Genomic DNA, 26,093 nt, shown 5'->3' with positions numbered 1-26,093 from the left:
TAATACAACTTTTATCTACCATTAACTAAAAATATTATTACTGCATATATCAGCTAAAGCTTCAAAGTGGCTAACAGGTTATAGCTTCAGTTTGTTAAACAAGTGAAGGCTTTAAGGCCCAGAAAACTATTCAATACTTACTTTTCTTTTTCTCTATTTTAAAACAGAACTGTCTTAATTTCTTCATTTTTCACTCCGCTAAATTCTATTGCAGGCAAGTTTACTTTTTATTTTTTTTAAAAGGTCCCCCACCCACCAGCAGCCTTCTAATTTAACAGTGTAACAGGTTTTTAAAGCGTTTTATTTGAAACGTCTAAGAAATTAATTTTGTAGCAAAAGAACATGTAAAAATTACAGAAAACTTTTTAATACTATAGTGGTATATTTTTAAAAATGGTCTCTGGAGAAGTACATTCATACTAAGGATATGTGTCAGACTTTTTAGTAAATTACCATTTATATTATATTTTTTTAAATCAATAACAATTTTATGAACATGTTAAAGATGATTGGTAAGTCACCATTAGATTAAAAACATTTTTCTAAGATACTGATCATTTAAGAAACATTTTTCATTATGATTTTATTTTTCATTAGATCATAAAACAAAACTTTAAATACCCAGTACCCTTGTTCTGTTTTAGGTTTTGTTAGTCAGACTACTCTAAATAATACTGTCTGTGAAAAATAACTACCAAAATAACTGGTTCAAAATTTTGTATTCAAATTGTTCTTTTGTCCATTTCACATAATTGAGCATATATGATAAATTTTAAAAATCAAAAGGAACTTTATGGGCCATCCTAGTTCATCCTCCCATCAACCCTGATAATCATTCTGCTTCTTGCTGGATCTTCTGGAATAGAAAATATACGCTGTCTGTCTTTGTCTTGGTAGATTGGCACCGCTGGATTTTTAAGTCCATTCTCACTTTTCCATACTACTTTTGATGGCACTTTGGAGTACTGACAACCATAGGAATTTATCATCCTCACCCTCTGTAGCACAAATCCATTCATGTTTTGGACCTTGAAGAATAAATGCATTCCTGATACCTGTAAAAATATTTGGGGTATACTAATTAATCTTTGCAGGTAACAATCAAAAGAAAATGTTTTAAAATTCAAGAATTAGCCAAGTCAACTTGAAAATTTTATTGGAAATTAAAGAGAGATTCAAACAAATACAAATCCAGTTTAGAATATAATATCCTAAGATACAGAATGATTCTAATACAGTCTAAAATAATCTTACCTTTATATTATAATTGTTTAATTATAACTAGCAATTATTTTTAAAGACTGAATGATAGATGATGTGATGTTCTTTAATTCCAGAAGGAACTGGAACCAGTCAAGGTCTATACTAAGAGTTATTGTAGGTAAGAGATGCTGAGAGCTCAACCTGGACCACCTTGGTATGGGGGCCAGGACAGAACTAGGCTGACTGCTGAGCTGAGTGCCCACTCTTAAGTTACGTTACGGTATTTTGACACAGAGCACAGCTGATTAAGGGGAGATGAAAGGAGACGTGTCATACACTCTTCAACCACACCCAGTGGATACAGGTAACTGTCTCTTTTTACCTGAGTTGAATTCTAGGTGGAAATATTTATTCCCATATTTAGTGTTCATTTTTTCTCATGCTCAGAGTTTAAGTGGGGCTAAAGCTAAAGGGAAAGCAGCCCATTTTAGATTATTCCTTCTCTGAGATCTTCGTTCCAGCTTTAACCTTGAGTCCTGCCTTCGCATGCAGTAAAAAATACTGAAATGAGATGTGTTACACTCAGATTGGCCTAACAAATATGGGAAAGACATATGGATCCTTTTAAGATTGGAAAGTAGAGTATAAGATAAAAACTAAGTACAGTAAGTTTAAGTAGGATTTATTTTCGTAACATGGTATTTCTATTGAGATTATTATGAGGGAATGTTTGTCACCAAACATCCTTTGCAAATCGATCCTTTATAGAGGAACTCTCAAATACGAACTTTCAGAAGAAAAGGTACAGTCAAACCTGTAATAATCGCTTATTCCCAGTAGAATGGAAAAGTAATAGATAAAAATCTAAAATTGTAACATCTACAAGCAGTACAGAGTGGTGGTTAAGGACCCCAGCTCCTGTCAGACTGCTTGAGAAAATCCCTCACAATGATGTAGGGTTATGTCTCTCTTCATGGTTTTTGAAAGTTGTTTTCCTTATGTCTTAAGGTGTGTGTCTGACAATGCCAGTATGCCTTTCTTTTGCTATTTCAGAGATAGATGAAAGTTTACATTAATAGGATCCTAAAATTATTAGGGAAATTATTTGCAAACTGGCAAATTCTAGTTCTCTTCCTGCTTTTCTATTTTAATAGTTAATGGGCTTTGTATAATACAGCTTCCTAAAGGCATTTAACTCTTTGGAGGAAAAGAATACATACATTTGGAATCCGGAATATCTTCTATGAGTAACCTATGAAGGGCCACGGATGCAATGAACTGGTAGGTTGATTTTGAAGTCCTTTCAAATGGAGTATGAGACGTGCCCCGACTAGAAACAAGCAGTGCATCATTGAAGAGGAAGAGACTGAGATCACGAGTATGTTCATAGAGCCTGAGTTAAGACAGAGAAGGAGCAGTTTTAGAAGTTTTACATATGCATACATACGTGCTTGTTACACAGTTCACCATCTTTATGTTGGTAACCCAGTAGTCAAGGATTTTGCCCACCTCAGACCTTTTGAATGGCTTATTGAAGTTCTCTGTATTTTTTTCTGGTTGTTACTAGTCCCTCTGTCTCAGATCAATTGTGTGGGTGGGCCTCAAGGTTCCTGGTGGAATGGTTTGAGATCCACTGGACAAGTATCCGATCAATGCAGGAAAAATGAACACAGAACTTTCACTCCTTTGTGACACGAATCACGTTAAAGCTGTGTTTTTAAACTTTTGTCAAAAGGTTGGTATTTTGTGTTCGATGTATTTAGGCAATCTGGGGAAAATACATTTTCTTTTGGTTTGGTTTTATCTTTAAGGGGAACAGGTTGGATTAGAGAAAAGCACAAGAATCAGTAAGGTGTGAGGTGTCTCAGGCAGAAAGCAGGGAGAAGAGAAGCATTTACTAAGTAGGAAAGAAATTCTAATTTTGATTGGAGGGAAACAATAAAAAGTTGGAATTAAGTAACTATTTATTTTCACTGAGGTTGCCATCAAAGTCAGCTGCAGGTATGTTTATCAGTAAGCAAAATGTTGTGCCCCCAACCTCCATCTAGTATCCTCTTTGCTTTTCTGTTGGTGGAGCCAGTTTCACTGTACTCCAGTATGGGTCATCTACTGTGGGTACTAAACGGAGCACCAGGTGATGTCTTAGGGAGGAGCTTGGGGGAGCCCCACCCTACGCCCTCAATCCCTGCTCCCCACCAGGAGTGGCTAAGCGCAACAAGCTCGTTATTTTGATGGAAGATAACCAAAAAATGTTTTCCTCTTAAAAACATCAAGCAACTCTAAGGATGTAACTCTAAGGAAGCAAATCAATTTACTGGCTTATTCAGAGGAATTCTCTTATTTTTTTTATCTTCATCAATTTTGTTTAATTTTTAAATTGTTGATTCAGATACACGTAAAGTTTTATCAAAATGCTAAAGTAACATCAGCATGTACCATCAGCTTTTTTAATGTACCACTCTTTTGTTTCATTTTTTGTTTGGCTCCTTCCTCCACTCAGGTCACCCAAGTTAACAAATTAGTATGTAACTTTCCACTTTTTTTTTTTAACCTGCTCAGGTAATCATTCACATATGTACCTATATATACACATCTATTTAGAGGTAGGTTGCCATTGTTTTATAAAAATGGTAGTATTATCCAGACTTCTTTCTTGCTTTTCTCAGCAATGGGAATCACTTCAATTTTTTTCTAATAGCTAAATAATTGTGTGGCTGGACCATGATGTATCCAACACTTCCCCATTTGATGAACGTTCTTCTTTTCATGGACATTTGCTTTGTTTACAGGCTCAGGTCTCTCTTCCCTCCTTTCTTTCCCCCTCCCTTCCTTCTTTCATTTTTAATTCCTTTATTGCCACTGTGAGCAATATTGGGATAAACTGATTCCTTACATATAAATAAATTCCTTACAGGTACTGTTACTTCTATCAGGTAGGATTGACTGGCCAAATAGTACACATAACTTTATCAAAGACTTCCAGATTGTTCTCCATAAAAGCTGCTATAATTCACATTTAGAATCCACTTTATATTATAATGGCTCTGACTTGTGCTTAATATAAACTTTAATGTGCATCTGAGTTGCTCAGAGCTTTTGTTAAAGTGCAAATTATGATTCCTCAGAGCCAGGCTAGCCTGAGGTTCTGCGTTTCTAACAGCAGCCTGGGACTGCTGGTGTGCAGACCACACGTGGAGTAGTGAGGCGCCTAAGTCATCAGTTACAGTCATGCCCATGAGGTAGGTGAAGGACTGGAGCGGATGTCAAAACATCTTTAAGGAGTACCATACTTCAGGTTCAGCTCTTTGGAGAGTGTGAGGAGATGCAGGTCATGTCAGGTGTGTGGGTAGATAACAATGCAGTGATCACACAACAACTAGAACCAACTTCCTTTTTCAAACATTTCCATCCCATCTCTGTGGTTGTGATTTAGGCTAGAAGGAGTAGCTGTTTCATATTTACTGATACCTTGCTAGAAATAATGTTCTAGATCAAGTTGATAGCTTATTCTGAGGATAATGGAGCAAACTGAACTAGGAATGAGGGAGAGGGGAAGCAAGAAAGATGGGGTGCATTTTACATCTGCATGTGCTGGGCTGGATGGGGCAAAGGGCCACTTTAAAATAGGCAAAAGAACTCCACCATATTCTTGACCCTTTTGGCAATATTTTTATCCGATTGCTGATAAGAATCATACCATTTTAGAAAAATGTTTAAAGCTACAATAAAACTTTGCTGTTCTATCTGAACTACAAGGGTGCTTTGGAGAAGTAGCTTTGAAAGGAGTGTTTGTTCTAGTAAACATGTTTAGTTTTTTTCCTCTGGAAGGGACAACATTGAAAGTAGAGGTAAATGAAAGAGAATTCCAGTTTAGTGACCCACTTGGACTGAGTGGGTGGAGAGGACAGAGGAGGGAAGGAGCAGGCACATTAACTTGAGCTTGGAGTTGAGTCCACTTGTAATCTGAGGACGTGAGCAGGGAAAGATAAACACACAAAGAAGTTTTTATTATTTTAATCTGATTGTAAAAGTGCTGTTTAAAAAATATATAGGTGAGTTTTACCTAGAAAAAGGCTCTCCAAAAGCCATTTACACCCCACAAGATCTCCAACAATTTTCATCCAGACAAAAAACACCAGAAACTTTTTTTAAATTTAACAGTTCTACAGATGCAAAAACAAATGCTTTTTTTTTTGCCTTTCGTATTGACATAATGGAGCAACTGAAATGGAAACTCTGGATCCTACTAGGGTTTCAGAAAGCTGCTTCTGCTCACATTCAAAAGAACCAACTCCAAGGGTAGATTTTGTCCCTTGAACCTGGATAGGATTTCTTTGCTTAGTCACAAATAGGCTCAATGACTCAGCAAAATAGAATAGGTCTACTATAGTTTAAATTCTTAACACCATTCTAGAAGTGTTTTGTTGTTGTTTAATTACTGCATTAGCCAGTCCAAGAGACAAAGTATCTAACTTCCAAAAATACATAAAACTGAATTTTCAGAGCATAAACAGACAACAGTAGGCCATTGGTTCTGTGAGCTGCCTTGAGCCAAAACTGTTTATCACCTAGACCCATCATCCACATTCTGATTCATGGATCATAGTGGTTTGGGGGTTGCCAGGATAAAAGTCAGTGCAGAGCCAGAATCCAGTGTACCTGAGAAGTCTGGGTATTTCTTTCCCCAGTGCCTGCTTGCCCTGGTAAATGATGGTAGGTCCCTTCAGGAAAGGCTAAAAGGAAAGTTAACAGCATACATCCTTGGCAGTGTAGTAGTATTCTTCCTTGAGGACTCAGGGTCTGAGTCCTCCTTTTGGTGATTCAAGGCCGTGCCTCTGTTCACCAGTCCTAGAGAGTTCCTAGGGTTTCAGAGAACCTTTGAGGAGACCCCATTAGAAGGAAACAAAAATAAAACTGCTCAAAATTGGCAAGCATAATGTCACATAGATGAAAATTGGTGTTTCTGAAAAAGCAATAATAAAAAAGTTCTAAGGTACACAATGTATTATAAAAGCTTAACATACCCAAACTCTCTGGGCTATATCCATAGAGGGACAAATGCCTCCAGATTTCCTAGCTCTAAAATGACTCCATGACTTCATCTCTACCCCAGAGCAAAGTTTTTCATTTTTGTGGTGCAATTATTTACTTGTTCTTTCTTAGCTTCTGCTCTTGTTTGTTACTAATTTGTTTAGTACTTGCTGCTGTGTTGGTGAGTTTATTATGAGGAAAGCCCAGCTCATCTTTCCACCTACTGGTCTAATCAGTGGACAGAACACTGAGACCTGCTTTTGAATTCTGAGCCAGCACTTATTAGTTCTGTGACCTCAGACAAGTTATTCAAATCCAGATTCACCAGCCATAACATAGTTCCATTCCCACCTTCCTCACCAGGTGGTTGTAAGGATTATATCAAATGAGAGTGGTTAAAATATGTGGTAAACTGTAAAACCTTAGACTCAAATGAGTTGGTTTTGTACACATAAATGTAAACAGACTTTCCTCTAAGTAGAAATGATGGAAATCATGGGAGTATCATTGTGACTTCCTAAAATGACAGAAAACAAGGTTACAGGCTAAATGTTCTGCGATAACTTGTGGAATATGAACCTTATTGCATTTACTTAATTTCAAATATTAATGTAAAATTTCATTTATATTTATTGCTTGGCAAATCACTGAAATAGTGCCTACTTAATATATAATGCCTACTTAAATATAAATGTACCTCATAATTAGAGTGTAAAATAATTTAGTATTCCTCCATTTTCCTGAGATCTTTAAATGCACTCTTGTCCAAAGACTAAAGCAGAAGTCTAAATTCTAATAATTGAGACTTCTGGTTTCTGGCTGGACATGTAAAGAGTTTAGAAGTCATCACTTCCATCCTCACAACACAAAGGAAGATGAAAACAGAATCAACAACTCAGAGCCATCAGAGAAATGAGGTCACAAGGTAAACTACCACCCCAAAACCTGGAGAGACAAGCTGGTACATAGAAGCACAGCTTACTGGAAGCGGCAGCTGCCTGCTGGAGCCAGCATCAGGTAAGAATGTTTAAAGGGTAATTGACTAATTGCTAGAGACTGAATGTGAGTTAGTGCAAGAGATTACAAACTCCTGGAGACCTAGCATTAGCCCACTCCACACCAACCCCTTGTGTGAGTTTTACCTCCAGGAGCCCCACCAAGTTCTCACCATGAAGATCTAAGAACAATCCCTTCATTTTTCCCATAAGGAGGGAGAAAGTAACCATTTGAAACTTGCCCAGAGAGTTCTGTTCCACTTAACAAAGGCCTGTTCTCAATGGAAACAATTTTACCAGAACCTAACCAACATGAGGAAAGACGAATACCCAACTCCAACTCCTCCTAACCTTCCTGTCTCATCCGAGAGGTGAGCAAAAAAAAAAAAAAACGCTTATAGGCACTTATAAAGGTCATAGCCCAGGGGCACAGTCTCACTAAAAGACTGAGACCTCATCATAGAACATACAACTTCCCTTCCCCTCACACCTTACTACCACATCGATAGGACTGCTTACAAACAAGGCATTACAGCTGAAAAGAACTGCAGGTTTCAAGTCCTATTTATGGGATCCTTAAGGAAACCCAATGACAACAGGGGAGACAAAAATGAAAATTGTAGCCTCTGACACCACAGTTACAACAAACAGTAAATACAGGCTAACATCTAGCCAGATAAATGTAAAACTGCACACTAAAGACCTATTTGCCTCAGTTCCTTTTATTCTATATATCATGTCTGGCTTTCAACAAAAAATTACAAGGCATGCTAAGAGGTAGGAAAACACAGTCTGGTAAGACAGCAAGCATCAGAACCAGACTCAGATTTGGCAGAAATGTTGTTGGAATTGTCAGACTATGGAGTTTAAAATAACTGTGATAAGTTAAATTAAGGACTCTAATGGAAAAAGTGGACAACATGTAAGTACAGATATATAATATAAACAGAGAGGTGGAAATTCCAAGAGAGAATTAAAAGGAAATTCTAGAAACCAAAAATACCATAATAGAAATGAATAACGCCTTTGATGCACTCATCAGCACACGGGATGTAGCCAAGAAGAGAATCAGTGAGCCTGAAGATACATCAATAGAAGAGAAAAGAGTGAAAAAGAAAGGAACAGAATATCCCAAAAAAGTGGGAAAATTACAAAAGGTGTACTTAAGTCTAACAGGCATATCAGATGGAGAGGAAAGAATGAAACAGAAGAAATACTTGAAGTTATAATGGCTGAGAATTTTTCAAAATTATTGACAAACACTAAACAGATCCAGGAAGCTTAGAGAATACCAAGCAGGAAAAATCCCCCAAAATCTACACACATTACATTCAAATTCTAGAAAATCAAAGACAAAGATAAAATCTTCAAAGAACCCAGAGAGCAACAACAAAAATCAAAATTAAACACCTTTCTTACAGAGGAAAAAAGATAAGAATTACATTGGACATCTCTTTAGAAACCATGCAAGCAAGAAGAGAGTGGAATGAAGTTAAGTGTTGAAGGAAAATACTCACTGACCTAGAATTTTGTAGCCAGAAAAATTATCCTTCAAAAGTGAAAGAGAAATAATGAGCCTCAGATGAACCAAAATTCATTGCCAACAGACTTACCTAGCAAAAAATGTTAAAAGACGTTCTTCAGAGAAAAGATACATTATGTAAGTCAGAAACTGGGACTTACATAAAGAAAGATTGCTTGAGAATGAATACATGAAGGTAAAGTAAATTCTTTAAAAAAAACTTCGAATAATCCTAGCATGTCTTCTGCTACACCAGTGTGTTTAAAATTGTTGGCGTGGTAGCTAGTTTCCTCCCATCATTCTAGCTCATTTCTTCTGCCACTGACCAAAAGCAAACAAAAACACTGTGAAAATTAGAAAAGTGACACAATTGTGTGCTTTGATTTTCATTTAAGATATATACTCCAGGTGGGGATAGAGATGAGGGGTCTGGTTTCTTCCAACTATCGACCTGCCCTGGGCCTTTGGGAAACATTCACTGATATATTCATTGAAATAACAAGACAAATCAATTTTTATTTCTTTTATTGGAGTTAGTTCTCCATTTGATGGCTATTTGTTGGGTTATCATCTTTACCACTGAGAACATAGTTTGGCAAACAATTTTCTAAAGCAGGAATCAAAACACTATGACACCCCCCCTTGTTTTTGTAAATAAAGCTTTATTGGAACACAGCTACACTTGTTCACTTATGTATTGTATTGTTCATGAAGATTGTATTATTTGTTATGTATTGTATTTTTGTATCTGTGTGGGTGCTTCAACAGCAGTTAGGTAGTTGCCACAGAGATCTTCTGGCAAGAAAGACCTAGAATACTTACTATCTGAACCTTTACTGAAGAAGTTTGCCCACCCTTGTTCTAAAGGAGAAAAGGAATGCTAGCTTACGGAAACTGGCACCTCCCATCACAGTAGTTCTTACACTACTATGAGCACTCAGTGTCATGGTGGTCTTCTGGTGAGACCTTTTGAATACCGACCTCAACAGCTATCTGCAGATAATAAACTGGTCTTCTCTTTCTTGTAGCTGAGCAGACACTTGATGTAATGTCCCACAACACTTGGCTCTCTTCTCAGTAAGAAAGTGACCAGACTTCAGAATTTCTATTTCTGTGGAGTTAGTGGTCCTGGCAAAGACCATTTCCTTTCTTCCATTCCACCCAGTAGCTGCCTGGAATGCGAGTGAAGTGATTAAAGCACCTAACATTGTCTCAGAGAGGGGTGTGTGTGCAACTTTTCAGTTCAACACAAAGATTCACTGTAAGCTTGCAAGATGTCAGACACTGTCCTGGATGCTGGGTGCAAGATGAGTAAGACACACTCACAGCCATAGCATAGTTAAATGTTTACCTTAAAGAGAAGCTTATTTCCTCATCACAGCAGTGAAGTTGGGCTACATCTTGGACCCTAATCAGGTATCTGTTTACTTCTGATAGAATCTATGAAATCAAAAACAAAATTAGAAACATATATACATTTTTAGAAAACAAGTCCCACTACTGCAGAACTATTTTATATCCCAGAAGATGTAAATGTTGAGTAGAACTCAGTTCAATTATGAATAAAGCAAATGTTTTCATTTTTTGTAAAAATAGGCTTTCTTTAGGAAGACTGCAGAATTGAGGGTGTTGTCTAATTTTTTAAACTATTAAAATCATTGTTTTATTATAAATGCTTTCCTAGTATCTAAGATAAAGTGGGGGTGGGGTGGGTAAGTAGGGATGGATCAAGAAAAAGAAGTGAATGAATTGTTACAAATTAGGAAGTCAGGCCCTTTTGCTGATCTAGGCATGGAGGTGATCACTTGGTGTACACTGTGATCCAGAGGTAAAGTTCTATGGACTCAGTGAGTTCCAAGATTTTGAATTTTCTGTAATCGAATCAACTCCACTTCTCTTTCCCTATCAAATGTGCAGATCTAAATGAGTCCTGAACAACTCCATCTTGCTTCCCCAACTTGAACAAATAAAAATAACACTTCCAATCAATTGATACTTCAGTATAGTTCATATACTGAGTTCCTTCAATATGCTGAACAGTAGAAGACAAGTAAATCACAGTGCATACCTGATGGAACCCCCAATCTTGTGAATAAAGAATCGCAAGAAAATGTGACAGGGATGTTCAGGGTGCTGCAGAAAACCTAGGAAGGGGAAACTTGCAACTGGGGACGTTGGGGGAAACTTTACAAGGCAGACAGTGATTGAACTGGGTCTTTAAAGGATGAATAAGAGTTTATTCAGTGGAGTAGACAAAGAAGGCAATTTGCAAGAAGGAAGAACATGGGCAGAGCACAGATGTGTGGGGAGAGGCTAAGATTATTGAAGAACTATGAGTAGATCTGCATGGACTGATCGTCAGGTGGTAGGCAAGGCAGTAAGAGGGAAGGTAGAATGGGACCAGATGATACTCTGTATGTAACAGACAGCCAACAGAACACTTCCAGGATTTTTGCAGATTCCTCAGTGTGCAGAATCCTACACCAGACACTGTGTGCAGGGAAACAGAAAACAATAAAGATATGGCCCCATTCCTCAAAGGCGGTCATGATCACAGTAGTACCGAGCAAGGGGCTAAGACTGCAAAGAAGTTATGGGGTGGGGTCAAGCCCACTTGTGTCTCTTCTCAACCAGCACCCTTGCAGATAACAAGGATGTGAGATATGAGAGCTTGGCAGCACCTGGCACACAGCAGGCATTCAACAGATGTCAGCTGAATTGAAATCTGTTTGTCTCCTTTTGCCAGTGACTTGAGGTTAAAATTCATGAGCACGAGATGTAGCGAATACATCAGAAATACGTACAGGGCACCCCCAGATGATTCTCTCTATGTCTGACAGCCGATCTTTCATATTGATGGTTTGCTTCATCTAGAAAACAAAGTAATTTTAGGCAAACTAAAAGTGTAATTTTTTATACATAAAAAATAAGTTAAAAGTATTTTATGGCACCTATAATAAGAGCTCAGTATATTCATAAACTATAGTAAGAATCTCAACATCAGGTACCCAATGTTTTAAAACAAAAAGGCAAGTGACAAGACTGTATTCAGAAAGTATTTTCTGGGCATAACGTGTGATCAGTTTACATTCAGCCCATGCAGTCTGCACATCACAATGATATTCTCAGAATGATAGTGCTGTACTCCAAGACACTGAAATCTTGCAGGGAGTCATTGTGATTGCTGTAGTCACTCAGGCAGAATAGTTAATTAACACATTACAAAGTCCTTTCAGAAACAAGGGGTTTTACTTTTTTTTCTTTTAGCCATCTAGAAAAATCAACTCAAATACTCCATTCTTTAAACTTTTATATTAATAAAGATTTTATTGTACTTATACAGATATCTGAAGACATTCTGTCTTATGTGATTTGACTTGGAATAGATGCCCTCAGGGCTCAAAATCATTGAACACAATGATTTCACATCATAAAAGGATGAAAGATTTTGAAGTAAAGAAAACCGCACGAAGTTAAGATATTTCAGGATCTTAGAGTACCACAAAGGCATCGTAACATCTTTAAAGGACACAGACTCTTATCAGTGACCAACCTGATCTAAATAACCTTTGTATTTTTTGATTTGTTCAATTGCAGTGGTCAAGTCCCCACGGTCAACGTGTTCTGCAGGAGTATGAAGCCTCAGAGCATAGAGAAGATGAATATATTCTTCAATTCTTTGGGATGGATACAAAAGCAGCTCCGGAAGGCTGCGTGAGGCACAGAGAAGGGAACCCTGGTCTCCTTTCCGATGGCCAGAGAACGCCCGATCCTTGGGGCGCCCCAGCTGTGCTGCCCTTCAGAACTTACCTCAGCATATGGGTAACCATGGTCTTGTCATGCCTCTTCAGGAAAGCTCGGAATGCTGGTGTCATTTCTCTGCACTAAAGGTGAGCATTATAGCATCAAGACTCTATAAGACAGCTGTAAAGCATTCTATTCCCCTAGGCAGGCATGATCTACGAAACACTCAAAGCAGAAGAACATCATCTGCCACTAATCAAGAGTACTGTTAATACTGCAGGTGCTTACTGAGAGCCTAAGTGTAGTGCATGATTTATACCACACACCCACCCCTAGTCACTGAACTTACTCATTGCAGGAAAATGAAAATGGACTCTGCAAGGAGGTAGGGCTGGATTAGAATCAGACTCCTAATTTAATTCTAGTGTCAAGTTACTTAACTTCCCTGGGCCTCAGTTTTCTCACAGATATTGTACGTAACTCTTGTGGTGAGGGGAGGAAATCCTATCCATAAAGTGCCATAAAGTCACACAGTAAATGTTACTTCCTTCTAGTAAGAGACTGTTGATGGTGCTCACCTATAATGCTGCTGTTAATCATGTTTTCCACAGTAACATTAAAACGGTGCTCCACTCTACCTACCATCTGTTGGAAAATATATTACTCATCACCATTAGGGCACCCAGGAAGTTACCTTATTTTTCTCAGATGACAGTAATGCTGATTTCTAGAAATCAAATATTCACTGATTTCCATCATAGCTAACATTTATTGAGTACTGACTTATGTGCACCCCCACGCTAGTGAAATAGATACATTATTGCCCATGACTGTGAAAATGTTGGCACCAATTTGCCTATGACAATGTGTGATGCTTTGTTCCAGTTCTAGCCCTAAAGGTCAGTTCTATGCAATTGCCTTATTGATGTGACCCTCACATAACTGAGTTGTCCAGCAGCGTTTAAACTCCCTGGGCGGGGCAGGAAGACCACGACAAAGGGGGGTGTCTGAGGTCAGGAATCGTCTTGAGACCTCCCAGCCCCTCCGGGCCTTCTCTTCAGGGCCTCAGTGCAGACAAGCGGACACGGCCACAGTGGGCACAGGGGACACGGGCAGAAGTGGACCCCCATGTCACAAGGCAGCCTCTTCTGCTACTCTTTGATGCAAATTGAGGAGAGAAGAAAGAGGTATCTTATTGCTGTCAGAAGAGGTCCCGACAGGAGCAGTGAGGGTGTAAGTCACAACAGAGAAGATTGTTTCTAATGCACTCTCTACAGAACGCAAGACAAAAAATTCCTTATTTCTTAGTGAGATTTCACACATTGGGTGTCTTTCTTCCAACATACGGATTATGAATTCTTTTCTCCAGGAGAGAGCTGGACTAGGCAAGGCTACACAGGGCTGTAGAGGCCGCATGGAGGCAGAGCTCAGCCGTGCTTCTGCCTAATTGTTGACCATTTTCCTGCAACTGAGCCCCAGGTGCCTGGGACAGATGGAAATCTGGGAATTTGCATGAGGGTTAGATCACTCCCACCACCTGTTCCTGGGCCCTGCTGGGGCAAGCACTGGGCCAGCTCCTGCTGGCGCAAAATTAGATTAAGTTGGGGTCCCCGTCCTCAAGGAGTTCACAGTAAACCAGAGGAGATCTGGAAGCCAAGAGTAGAGAAGTATTTCCTATTAATTCTAGTCCTTTAAATTATACATGAAACTTCCTTTCAAGCTCAGAAGGTCTGAAAAATGCCTGGATGGTAACTCAGTCTTTTACCTTCTCAATGGTTTTCAGAACAACAGGGTAATTGTTGAAGAAACTGGTGTATGTGTTCAACTGGCTTCCAAACTTTAGGACTATTTCTCCCACGCAGTGAGCTGGGCCCCATTCCTGCAGTCTGTCTCTCAGGGCATCTAGAAACTGCCTGCAGTACGAGAAAAGCACGGCCATGAGACATCGGCCAGTGATAGCCTGATAAATGAGTTGTCAGTCATTTGGGGCAGGGCTTTTGTCAAATCCCTTTGCCTTGACGCAGAGCAGCACAGATGTGACAGGAGAGGAGGAGCTGGGAAGGGAAGGAGGTAGGCTGATTCTGGTGGAAGCCCGCCTCTTCACCTCAACTCCTTGAGTCAGCACTCCAGGCTGGCCACCAGAGGCTGCCCCTGACTGTCCCCTTCCTGCTTCGTCTGGGGGACAGTTTCTTACCTTCCTCCAAGGACAGCGCTCAACTCACTTCAACAGCTGAAGGCCGTCAGCCTCCCTCAGCCCATTTCCTGGTGGATCTGAGGTTATCATTATCCCTCATTCAGCCATCACGGACCTTGCAAACTGGAAGAGGCCTAGTTCGACCTCTTCTTTTTATAGGATTTGGGGCCCATTGTCTTTTGTGAGATGCAGGCAGGGTCCCCAAGAAGAGCAGAGAACGACTGAGCCTCTGGATAGTTTTGGAAAGCTATTCCATTCAGTGGGGGTTCCTCCCACCACCCAATGAATATTTCGAAAAAACACCTGCTCAGAGTTTACCTGTTGAGATATAAAATCTGCAGAATATCAGAGAAAATGATCTGGATGTTTGCAGCGCTCAGAATTGCTCTGTTTGATGACAGCGCTGCTCTCAGTGGCGCGACGTAAATGCCTCTCACAATTTCCAGTATCTGCACGTACTTTCTCTCACTCTGGAAGAGTTCTCTGAGGACGCTGGTTCGCTTTACAGCTGAGTCCAGCTGTAGCTTTTTCTCCTGTAGAAAAGCATTTAGAATTCACAGGGAAGCATAATGACTTTTTCCAGGTTACAGCCTCAAAAAGTCTGACAGTCAAAGTCAGAGAAACTCAAGTATGGAGCAGTCAGGCAGTTGCTCTGCGATCTCCCCTTTCTGGTTTGGGATGTGCAGAGTTGAAGTCAGACCCTAGTTGGTGGGTCAGTTAGAAACTGTGAACCCTTAGGTCCCTATGCCATTTCTTTAAATGCTGTCTCAGCGTCCTTTTCATACAGCACAGAGCAGCACAGAGATGGCTCTTGCCCCCAAGAAGTGACATCTCCATCCTCTTGGCTCAACTTTTCAGAACAGGACTTATTCAAAAGAAAAACCTACTGTCTGGATTTCCCCCTGTTATATTGGGGGGGGGAGTTCCCCTTAAGGGAAACTTTCTGGAAAAAAAAAAGAACCAACCAGAATAAAGGCTGAAGACTTTCCGGGGGTCAGGAGCAAAACAAATAGAAAACTCTTCTAATGTAATAATTGACTTACCAGCTTAACCAGCAACTCAAAATTTGAATCATTTTTGCTGAGACTTGATTTTGTGTCCTGAGGATTGTCTTCTACAACATTTCTCTCCTGAGAATTCAATGCAGACTTGGTTATTTGGAGGCAGGCCTCGGAACAGCTAAACACCCAGTCGGTGCTATGCCCACAGGAGGCTCCCGTTAGCTCTGCCTTCAGCCCTAACTATTGGCCCCTAGACGCAGTGAGTTACGCGCTTGACAAATTTCATGCCTCTCTTAAATGAAATTTTATGTTAAGAAAAACAACTGTTCACTTCCTAGGAACTATTACACGTGAGAAACTACATTCAGCGCAGCACTTTGGTGCGACTCACATGCTGTTTCTAGGTGTGTTTCCACATGGAAATCTGGCTTTTTCTCTCTTCACTTTACCCTGTTAATTGTTCTGTGGCTTCCATATAATTTAGCACATTAAAAACAATAGCCCTTCTTCTGCCTGCAGCACCCAGGGTCCAGCCGAGCACCGGCACAATGGTCCCATGTTTGTGTTGAGAGCTAATGACGCTGAGCCGTCACTACCGCCGTCCTTCCGAGTCAGAGATAAGACCGCCCGTGGTAACCCCTTGACATCTCGGAGTGAGACTGGAAGGAAAAGGTCAGTTTGTAACTAAGGCTCTTTTTGCCTTAATCTACTCAAGCAAAAGTGAACTTTTATTTGTACCTGCAGCCATCCTTTAAGGCTGCCTGAAGCCTTTCTGTAAGAGCTCTGGTCCCTGAACCGCGCACAGCCAGCCAGCTTCCCCCTGGCTGGCCTGAGCGCTTCACGTCTGCTCCACGCTTATGCTAGGAGAAAAGGGATTTACTTTGAATTTTGACAAAATCATTCAAATTTGCTATGAGTGGAATACTCTCTTCTCTCAAAATAATTATGCTAATAGTTTATGTAGAGAAATAACTTCAGCCAGTCAGTGGTGACACCTGTGGCTGTGTAGGTAGAAGTGGGTGCAGATGTAAAATGAAAATAAAACTCAGATTGGCTGGCTGGAGATGAAGAGAGCCCAAACGGTGCCAAATCAGATTGTGGGTCCCACAGACGAGGGAGGCCCCCTCACCTGGGATGCCGTCCTATTGGACGGGCTCACTTGAGTGCTTGTGCCTTAAAACTCAGGCATCAGCACGACTCCTAGACTTCCTGGCTATTTTAAAACCTGCTTGCTCAGACCAGGGCTTTGTATCCCCCTGGCTCCGCAACAGCTATTTTTTTAAATGTAAGTTTTTCTTTGTGGATAAGAAATCAATTGGACGTGGTAATTGTGTTTGAACCTAAAAATGTAGAGTTCTCTCATTTTGTGCTACACGTCCAGTTGCTAGGATTTTTTAGAGCCTATTTTTAGGTTAAGATGCTATCCCCTATTTGTTTTGGGGGATGAATTCAGAAGAAGTAACAGGGGCAACAAACTGCACATTTTAAAGAAAACAATTATTTTGGGTCGGTGGGCCGTTGCCTCGCTCTCTCCATGGCATGGAAGGGAGACCTCTGATCGCGTGGGAGGAATTTTCCTCTAGGATGGAGCATAGGCCGGCACTGCATTTTCCAGAGACATCCTAGTTATTGCTGCTGCACCTCCCAGAATAACACTCGGCTGCCTGAATTAGGGGCCAGAAACAGTTGTGCAAATGACAGGCAGAGCTGAAGAACAACTATGATTCTGGCTGTGACCCACCTCCATGGTTATATAGTATCAGTGGAAACACTGCAGGCGCACCAGGACCAGCCGTCACTACCGACTGGGGGGCAGGATGACAGAGAGAGAGAGAGGGCTATATATACACGTGTCTATCTATAGATCTGTGTGTACTCATGTGTGTGTATGTGTGTGTGTGTTTGGTCCTGGACTTGGCAGACAGGCCCTCTTACACAAGCCCCTATGGAAGGATCTTTAAAACAATTATCTCAGAAGAAGGCATTACATTCCACTTCTAGGGCTGTGAGTTTGCTGTTCTGGACAAATATCTACACTTTTTAAAAATAAACCCCAGGGAATGGAAAAACTCAGCTTCTGTATTTGATCTGAACTCACCACCTACATGTAAGCTGTGGTTTCCCTTCCTAGGTTCCCCAATTTCATTTCGTGGGTGTTGTGCACAGGCCCTTAAGTGTTAAATAGCAGAAAATCAAGTAAGAATCTAACATATTTTCTTTCTAATTTGATTGGGAAAAAAAAAGGAAAATATCAAAGACACTCCTAGGCATGGAGTCTCACGTTTCTGTAGTTTTATTACAGGCAGGCGATGTAACAAGAGCATGCTTGGTTTCCAGCATTGAGGCAACTGTAAGCCCCAACTTTCTGCATTGTTTCATTAAAGGGATTGGGTGATTAGGTCAACAGCTGGTTGAGAAGACTTAGTTCAGTGTGGATTTTATTTGGCGGAGGAACAAATGAAAGAATCTTTGAGAGGACTTGCTCTAGGTGACCATCCTTTCAGGGGTCAGAGATTCCAGCAATGCTTCTTGCCAATAGTAAGGGCTCTCAAATGTAAAATGAACACTTAGAAGAGGAAACACCTATAGTTTTGTCCCTATTGTTTTCTTCAAGTTTTCTTGCTGCAAAGTGGGGCATTTCTGGGGTCTGTATGTCCATGGTTGAGGGTGACACCATCATTCTTGAGGAATAAAGGTTGATGGAAGAACTTCAATAAGGTTTTTGGGGAGTCAGGAATGACCCAGACGTTGTAAGGGTTTTGGAAGAATTCGGATCCTGTGTAGTGTGGTTACACACTGATTATTCCCTTTAGTGAACCAAGGGGAAATGAGTAGTCCTGGAGCCCTGAGTGTTACTTTTTAAAGGTTTTCATAGGCTAAATTGGGGACAGAGATGACGTCCACCCTTTTGGGAGATTAATTCCCAGGAATCTCAAAGAGATAGTGGCTACTATAACAAGGCAAGAGGACTCTGAGCAGAAAGGGAATCTACCTTAAATCCCTGCCCTGTGCATCCTGCTAACAGGCAGCAATCATGCTGCATCATCTAAGTAGGTGCAGGTCTCTCAAAGGCAGAGGCTGTGTCTTAGTTTATGTCTATTCCTAGGGTCTAGTACAGTGCCTCACATATGGTCAGTTCCTGTAAGTCTTTAGGGAGCTGAACTAAGATGGGGATTTGACCTCTGCCCAAGAAGTGGTCTGTGATGGTTAATTTTATATGTCAACTTGACCAGGCCATGGACTGCCCAAATGTTTGGCCAAACATTATTCTGGGTTATGCCTCTGAGGGCATTTTGCGGTGAGATGAACACTTAAATCAACAGACTGAGTAAAGCAGACTGTTCGCCCTAGTGTGGGTGGGCCTCATTCTATCAGTTGAAGGCCTGAGTGGAACAAAAAGGCTGACTCTCCTGCAAGTAGGAGAGAATTCCTCCTGCCTGGCAGCCTTCAAACTGGGACACTGGTTTTTTCCTGCCTTTGGACTGAAATGTCAGCTCTTCCTGGTCTCGAGCCAGCCTGTGTTTGGACTAGAACTGCACCACCAGCTCTGCTGGGGCTCTGGCTTGCTGACTCACCCTGAAGATCTTAGAGCTTGGCAGCCTCCATAATTGTGAGAGCCAGTTCCTTATAACAAACCCCTTTCTATATACAGACACACAGAACTATATATAGTTCTGTTCCTCGCGAGAACCCTGATGAATACATGGTTCATGAGACTTTCCTGAAAAGACAGATTAGGGGTGGGGCAGCAGGGAAGCAGGACTCTGACCTATAAAGGCTTAGATATCCCTGGAAATGTGTTTATTAAGACTCCTCTAGGGGAGGATGCTTGTGGTTGGGAAGAATAAGCCGCTTCATGGGGAGGGGTTCAGCTACAGGGCAGGCTCTGCTAACAACAGAGGGCTGGGGCCAAACGACTGCAGATTTTTCACTCTGCTGAGCAAGGGAGGGGCAGCTTGGCAGAGGGGACGCCGCCACCAGCGGTCCTCCCTGATTGCCCTTCCCTGCTCTGTGCTGTCCTCTAGAGCCAAGTCGACAAAGACTTCCAGAATTTCAGGTTCCTAGGGCAGCACAGGATTTGCCTGCTAGGGGAACTCACACGTCTGTTCCTACCAACAGTCTCCATGGCGACTTTGTGTTGGGGATGGTATCCCAAGCCTTCAGTCATCAAAGATTGGTGATTTTTTTTCAATGGGCATAAAATGACACTTTCCTAGAAATCAGCTCTCTGAATGATAATATGATTTTCAGTGATTCCTGAATCCCGATCATTTCACTTAGCCAAGAATGTATGGATTCTGAATCTAGTCCTGACAAAATGATTTCTTCTTGCTTAAAGAACTAGTTTCAAACTCACTTTGTTTTTCTTTTATGAATTTGAATCTCAAAAAAAAAATTTTTTTTAGTTTCACAAAGAAAGTGTCCTGGGCCACAAACGAAACAAAAAAACCTCTTTAGGTTATCTCAGGCCTCCACTGAGTGAGTGGCAGGCTGAATGCAGCGTCCAGTTCTTCTCCCAAGAGCCGGATAGTGTAACCCCTGCCAGCACGGGGCCACATGTGCTTGTAAGTGGCTTAAATGTTACTCACACTATGAAACTGCAAAACACCTTTATTTAAATACTAATCCATGAAAATGAAGTTCTTAGGAGAAATGACAAATTGAAAGCTTTCCAGGTAGAATGATCATTATTGTTTATGAATTTCTTGAGCACATGTGTCTAACTCCATAGTGAAGCAACGGCATAAAAATGCTGCAACAACTTTACCTCTATGAATAAATCACATGTTGCCGTGGGGTCACATTTTGGCAGGATAATATTTCCTTCAAAATCTTTGCTCTTTTTACTACATTTCTTCAGCAGGAAAGATGACAAAAATTCCAGAGGTCTGTCCTGGAAAGATCAGCCCCCCCCCAAAAGAATTCCCATTTAAAATACAAGTCAAAAAATTGCAGCAGAAAAAAGAACACATTTTTAGTAGAGTTTTCAGCATTCTGGTTAATTAACTTGTAAGTCCAGAAAACAAAGTATTATTCGATTAGAGTCAGTAAATGGGACTTTCTAGTTAATCTTAGTTCAAGGTCTTGTGGGAGGGTCTCAGGATCTTCAGAACCAAGGCGGCCCACACCGGCCTCTTAGCCAGATAGGAAAGGGGACAGGATGACTCTGTTGTCTTACAGGGGGAACGAAGGCCTGGGGGAAAGGCTACTGCAACAGAATTCTTGGGGAAATCACCCTGTAACACTCCCAAATTTGGTTCCTCCTCAGGCTGTAAGTTTGAGCACCATCGAAATTATAATAAGTACTGTGAACCTACACCAAACATGTTTAATGATTCTTTGGTGTCTGGGGACAGTGCAGAGAATTGCAGGGCCTCAGGGTCCTCTTTGCAAACATCCCTCATCATTTTATCAGCAAAGTCTGCCAGGGCCTTTATCACTGGGTCGCCCGAGGGCTGCTGGAGGGCTGAGGAGCTGAGTCTTCAGAGAAGAAAATCAGGGCTAACTGCAACTTTTCAGGCTCCACACTGGACAGCGAACGCAGGAGATGTGTGGTGCTTGTCCAGGAAGCCACGTTGAAACTAGGACAGGTAAGGAGAGTGTGCCCAAAGACGATGGTTCAACTCACCCATGAAGTAGAATTACTACAGTGGGAGGGTAGGATTTGAGAATCTGTCCTTGGAAAACTAGACAGCTTATCGCACACAGGGATGTTAACATCATCCCTACTCCTGTCCTAGTCTCAGCTTCCCCAGAACCGGGCGCCGCATACAACCGTCCCTCAGTATCCACAGGGGATTGGCTCCAGGACCTCCACAGATACCAAAATTCTCAAGTCCCTTCGCAACTGCACGTAAAATGGCATAGTACTTGCATATAACTGAGCACATCCTCCTGTATACTTTAAACCATCTCTTGATTACTTATCACACCTAGTACAATGTAAATGGTATGTAAATAGTTGTCAGTGCACGGCCAAATTCAAGTTTTGCTTTTTGGAACTTTCTGGAATTTTTTTTCTGGATATAGTCAACCCGTGGTTGGTCAAATCCAAGGATGCAGAATCCATGGGTGCGGTACCCACAGAGGCATAGGGCTGACTGTATTTTATCTTCCTAGAGCCTGGCTCTGGTCTTGGGGAAGAGTGTGTTTTGTACAATGCCTCTGCACTGTTTTCTGAAATGTGGCCTGACATTTCTGGGAGAGCATTCAAGACTTGTTTCTGATGAAAATGTTTCTTTAGGCTTTCCCCACATTTATCCCCAACCAAGTTACTGATTTGCTCTGTCTGTTCTTTTGTGTTCTTTTTCCCTTCCTCTCTCATCTAGCCTTCTTTGCCCTTCATCTTTTTATAGCTGGCTTCACACTTTCTCAGTTTTTCTGCCGTACTATTAATTGTTTTAACCACTGAATAATGTTTGTGAAATATAAAGCCATTAAACATGTTTTTAAAATAAGTCACCTCTGACTAAAATTAATCACAAGAGAGAAAACAGTGCACCATGTGATCAACTTTAAATAACCGAGATTTTCCCATATGTCTGTATTGTGCACTTAATTTATCTTGGGTTCAGAATCTCTCAGTGGCTTTTTTCATAAACCAATGCAACTTCTCTGAGAAATTGTGTCCCAAAGGGATAAACTGGTAAAAAATAATAATAACAATAAATGCAAACTAAAAACTTACTTTAAGTGTTAGGGGTTTTATAGTTTGTTTTATTCAAAGAAACACTTACAGAATTTTCTTTTGAAAGTTCTGTCAATCCATCTGCCAGAGCTTGTACAATTTCTTGGTTATTCAGAGTGTTAGCCATACTCATGGTGTCGAATACAAATTGCCCTGTAAATATAAGGCCATATGCCCTGTAATTAATTTATGTAAAAGATGTGATCAAGAAGAAAACTCAGTTCTCACAGTTTCTTGTTAGTGGATAAACATGGAAAGAGGAAAAAGAAAAATTCTATCATGCCATGAGGATTATCTACCATGATAAAATATAAAATGAACAAAAACTTCTAAATGTGCAGCATATAAAAGTACCCACCCTGACAAAGCTGATACTGAATGAAATCTGTAAATTGGACAAGAAAAGAACATGTGAAATTAAGCCTTATAAGGTTTAGATTCTCAACTGCACCAAAAACAATTGACTGACACAGAATTAATAAGACGGCAAAATTTGAAACTAGGAATTAGCTTCAGCATTTTGAAGATGAATATATTTGTTCTTAGTGGATATTCTCTATATTTGAAAGGCGATATGAAAAACAAAGGGACTAAAGTTATACCGAAGATGTTTAAGAGTCCACTTCTACTTAGGCATTCCTAAACTTGTATTCACCATGGAATGTAACAAGCTTCAAAATTAACCTGCGGCAGAAGTAGGAAGAGTTCTCACCTATCATCCTCCCACTGGCATTCTTCTGCAGCTCCTTGAAGAGAGGACTTAATTGTTTCCTTACTGATTTCAAGGTGTCTTCCAGGAAGTCAGTGAGGCTGGACCATGTCTGCAGCTTTGATTCGCTGAAGTAGATGGAAGGGGGCGCCCTGTCCCACTGTCGTCCCAGCCAGTCACTAAGAACTGACAATTATTTTCTCCATTTATTATTGCAGACTTAAGCTCAGATAGAAGATTTCATCTCGTTTTCAGTACAAAAAATTTTCGTTGTGTTTATATCAGGCTTATTATCCTTTCTCATTAGAAGACTTAGATAAACACCCATAGTCGGCTTTCAAAGGTAACATGAGACACTCAAACAGGACACATGAATCACTTCAAAGGTCTATCTACTCTTTGATAGAGAAGGCTGACACTTTATACTGCATTTGAAATTAAAGATTAAACAGCTGCTGGATTTTCGTGTCAGAAAGCAGAGTAGACATCCAAGTAAGAAATTCTGTTTTATGTTTACATCCTAAAGATAAAAATACAGGAAAACCCCACTCTGCCCTGAGTTCCTTCTCCATCCAAAGTCATCCCCATTGTAGCCAACCTCGAATCTTTCTTACATCCTGTGAAGCTGCTCTTTTTCTGCAAATATCTCTGCATTGTAGTGGGTGCTTAAGAAAGTTTCTCTCCCGGAAAATCAATTACAGAATGATGCAGGGCCAGGTTCAACTTGATTTTCTGTCCTAAATGGACAGATTGGTGCTTCTCCCCCCACTTTCGCTGGTAAGTGTGAAAACATTTATAATACATTCTTCCAGAAGGAGAGGAAGAAGAAGAGTGGGAAAAGGAGGATGGACAGGAGGAAGGGGAGACAGAGGAGAAAAAGAAGAAAATCTGTTTTAGAAACAGCAGTGTCTGAGCCCTGCTGTCTCTTCGAGGCTGATTCTTCTCTGTACAGGGCCAAATGTGTTATTTGGTGATGTTGCTAAATAAACTAAAATTGACAAGCGACTTCTGCTGAAAAAAAAAAAAACAACTATATTAAGTCAGTATGCTTTTTGTTGTATCTACATGAAATCTTTTCCCTTATAAGTTTCCCAATGATGCCAGCTTTCTTCAGTCTTGAAAGACCCTTAGCATTCGGGAATAGAGAAGTAATGCTTTATATAGTTTCTACAACACTCTAAGCCCTGTTTGATAGGAGGCCAGGGAGTTTTAAAGGGGAAAAGGATTAGCATTGTAGTAAAGCAATTTGACTCTCTTGTTGGTCAGCCGATGTTACAGCTTGATCCAACAGCTGCAGCTAAAGCATTATCTAAATGAAACTTTGCTTCTAGGTGTGTTTTATCTTTGTTTTTCCTCTCAGATAATGCTACTGAAATGGAACTCCAGCCAGCCTCTTCACCATCTCTTTAGAGCTGCAATTCATTTTTCCAAATAAAAGCACTTTGATTCTATTGTACTAAGAAAAAATGTTCTTTGTACTTATTATTTCCCTAGATCAGCTACTATACATCTTTGTTTAACTGTTAAAGCTGACATTTTTGCAAATGATGGTTTGAAGCAAATATTTGTGATAATAATCTCCTTCTAAGCAAATCACTAAGTGATGGCAAATGACCTAGTTTGGGAAGTGACAGCATCCCTTCAGAGAAGGAATGAAAGGCAGTAACTGACATCAGCAGGACCAACAGTATTGGCTGTGTTTTGCCCTTTGGTGATCCTGGAGTTGGTGGGTGTTGGGCATGATGGTCAGATCCCATATACACTTACTGTGTTGATAAGAGCCAGTTGCAATTCCAGTGGGGGCAGTAAATAACGTGCCAGTTAGTTGAGACAGCTGAGAAAGAACTTCTATTCCGGCCTCTGCACAGCCAAAAATACTTTTGTTAGTTTACTCACAGGTTTTGCCATGAAACAGTTAACTATTCCTTAGGAGCACTAATGAGCTGGCCAGGAAAGGCCACCTGTAGATCTTGTCCTCAATTCAGATCCCTCATGGAACAGTCCATCAGCACGTTCAGCTCACCCCTAAGCGCTGAAGTCCGGACACTTAATTCATGAGGACTGCCAACAGGGTGGAGAAAGAGGCATGAAGTTTGACCTGGTGCTTATTTTCAAATGTGGAATTCTCAGGCCAAAGACAGAGAAGTCTACATATATTTTCCAAAATAATCTGACTCAAAGGAGGAGTCTTATTATAAGAGGACAGATGTAAAACTGCTAAAGATAAATGGAATACAATGGTCAAATTTTAGCTTCACTTGTAAAAGCTGAAAACTGGAAAGAACTAAAATATTTACCAATAGATGAATGGATATACAAATTGCAGTATATCTGTACAAGTTATTTCCAGAGTAAAAAGGAATGAACCATTGATAACCAGCATGAAGAGGATGAATTTAAAATAATTATTTGGAGTGAAGGCAGCCTGACAAAAAAAGAATTACATGATACACATTATATGATTCCATTTATGGAAAATTCTATACAATGCAAACCAATATGTCGTGAGATCAGGGGTTGCCTAAGGTTGGAGCGGAGAAGTGGGAGAGAGACATTACAAAGTGGCAGGAGGAAACCTCTGGGGATGATGATGTTCATTATAATGATTGTTTTATGGTTTCACAGAGTGTGTACACATTTGTCAAAATTTATCAAATTACATACTTTAAATACTGTATGTCAATTGTACCTTAATAAAGCTTTTTAAAATTTTTTAAAGTAATGCCAAGGAAAAGATGAGTTTCAGGTTTCTGGCTTATGCAGTAACTGGTGAAGGATGATCTCTGAAGTGAGGAATCCTGGGGAAGGGGTAGGTTTGTGCTGGGAGGCAGTCAAGAGTTTGGTTTAGATGTGTGAACTTTGAGATGCCTATGAGACCTGCAAATTAAACATCCTTGTTTAATGTCAAGTAAAAGCGCCTAGATATGCGCCTGCAGCTCAGAGATTCCAGAGCTGGGGACATGAATTTGGGAATCTCCCGCATATAGACTGAATAAGAATAAATGA

The 26,093-nt window shown here is 40.4% G+C and overlaps 1 protein-coding gene across 5 annotated transcripts in view; it reads right to left on the bottom strand.

Annotated features, from left to right (window-relative positions):
* Positions 1-702: 702 nt before the first annotated feature.
* ECT2L (epithelial cell transforming 2 like) overlaps positions 703-26,093 on the bottom strand; it is a 63,286-nt gene continuing 37,895 nt past the window's right edge. For 4 of the 5 annotated variants that reach the window (XM_072965918.1, XM_072965919.1, XM_072965921.1 and 1 more), the window contains 13 exons: positions 24,855-24,947; positions 23,091-23,273; positions 22,428-22,531; positions 20,459-20,584; positions 15,733-15,819; positions 15,008-15,222; positions 14,261-14,408; positions 12,562-12,635; positions 12,305-12,461; positions 11,556-11,621; positions 10,103-10,191; positions 2,424-2,596; positions 703-1,055 (listed from right to left, as the gene is read on the bottom strand). In XM_072965918.1, coding sequence (XP_072822019.1) covers positions 928-1,055; positions 2,424-2,596; positions 10,103-10,191; positions 11,556-11,621; positions 12,305-12,461; positions 12,562-12,635; positions 14,261-14,408; positions 15,008-15,222; positions 15,733-15,819; positions 20,459-20,584; positions 22,428-22,531; positions 23,091-23,273; positions 24,855-24,947 — 1,643 coding nt within the window. In that variant the 3' untranslated portion in view covers positions 703-927. The remainder of the gene's footprint in view (positions 1,056-2,423; positions 2,597-10,102; positions 10,192-11,555; positions 11,622-12,304; positions 12,462-12,561; positions 12,636-14,260; positions 14,409-15,007; positions 15,223-15,732; positions 15,820-20,458; positions 20,585-22,427; positions 22,532-23,090; positions 23,274-24,854; positions 24,948-26,093) is intronic. The other variant, XM_072965920.1, reaches the window with a different exon arrangement.

The sequence above is a fragment of the Vicugna pacos genome, chromosome 8 (genome assembly GCF_048564905.1).
Source record: "Vicugna pacos chromosome 8, VicPac4, whole genome shotgun sequence".
NCBI lineage: Eukaryota > Metazoa > Chordata > Mammalia > Artiodactyla > Camelidae > Vicugna > Vicugna pacos.
This window is presented reverse-complemented; position numbering and strand designations above follow the sequence as displayed.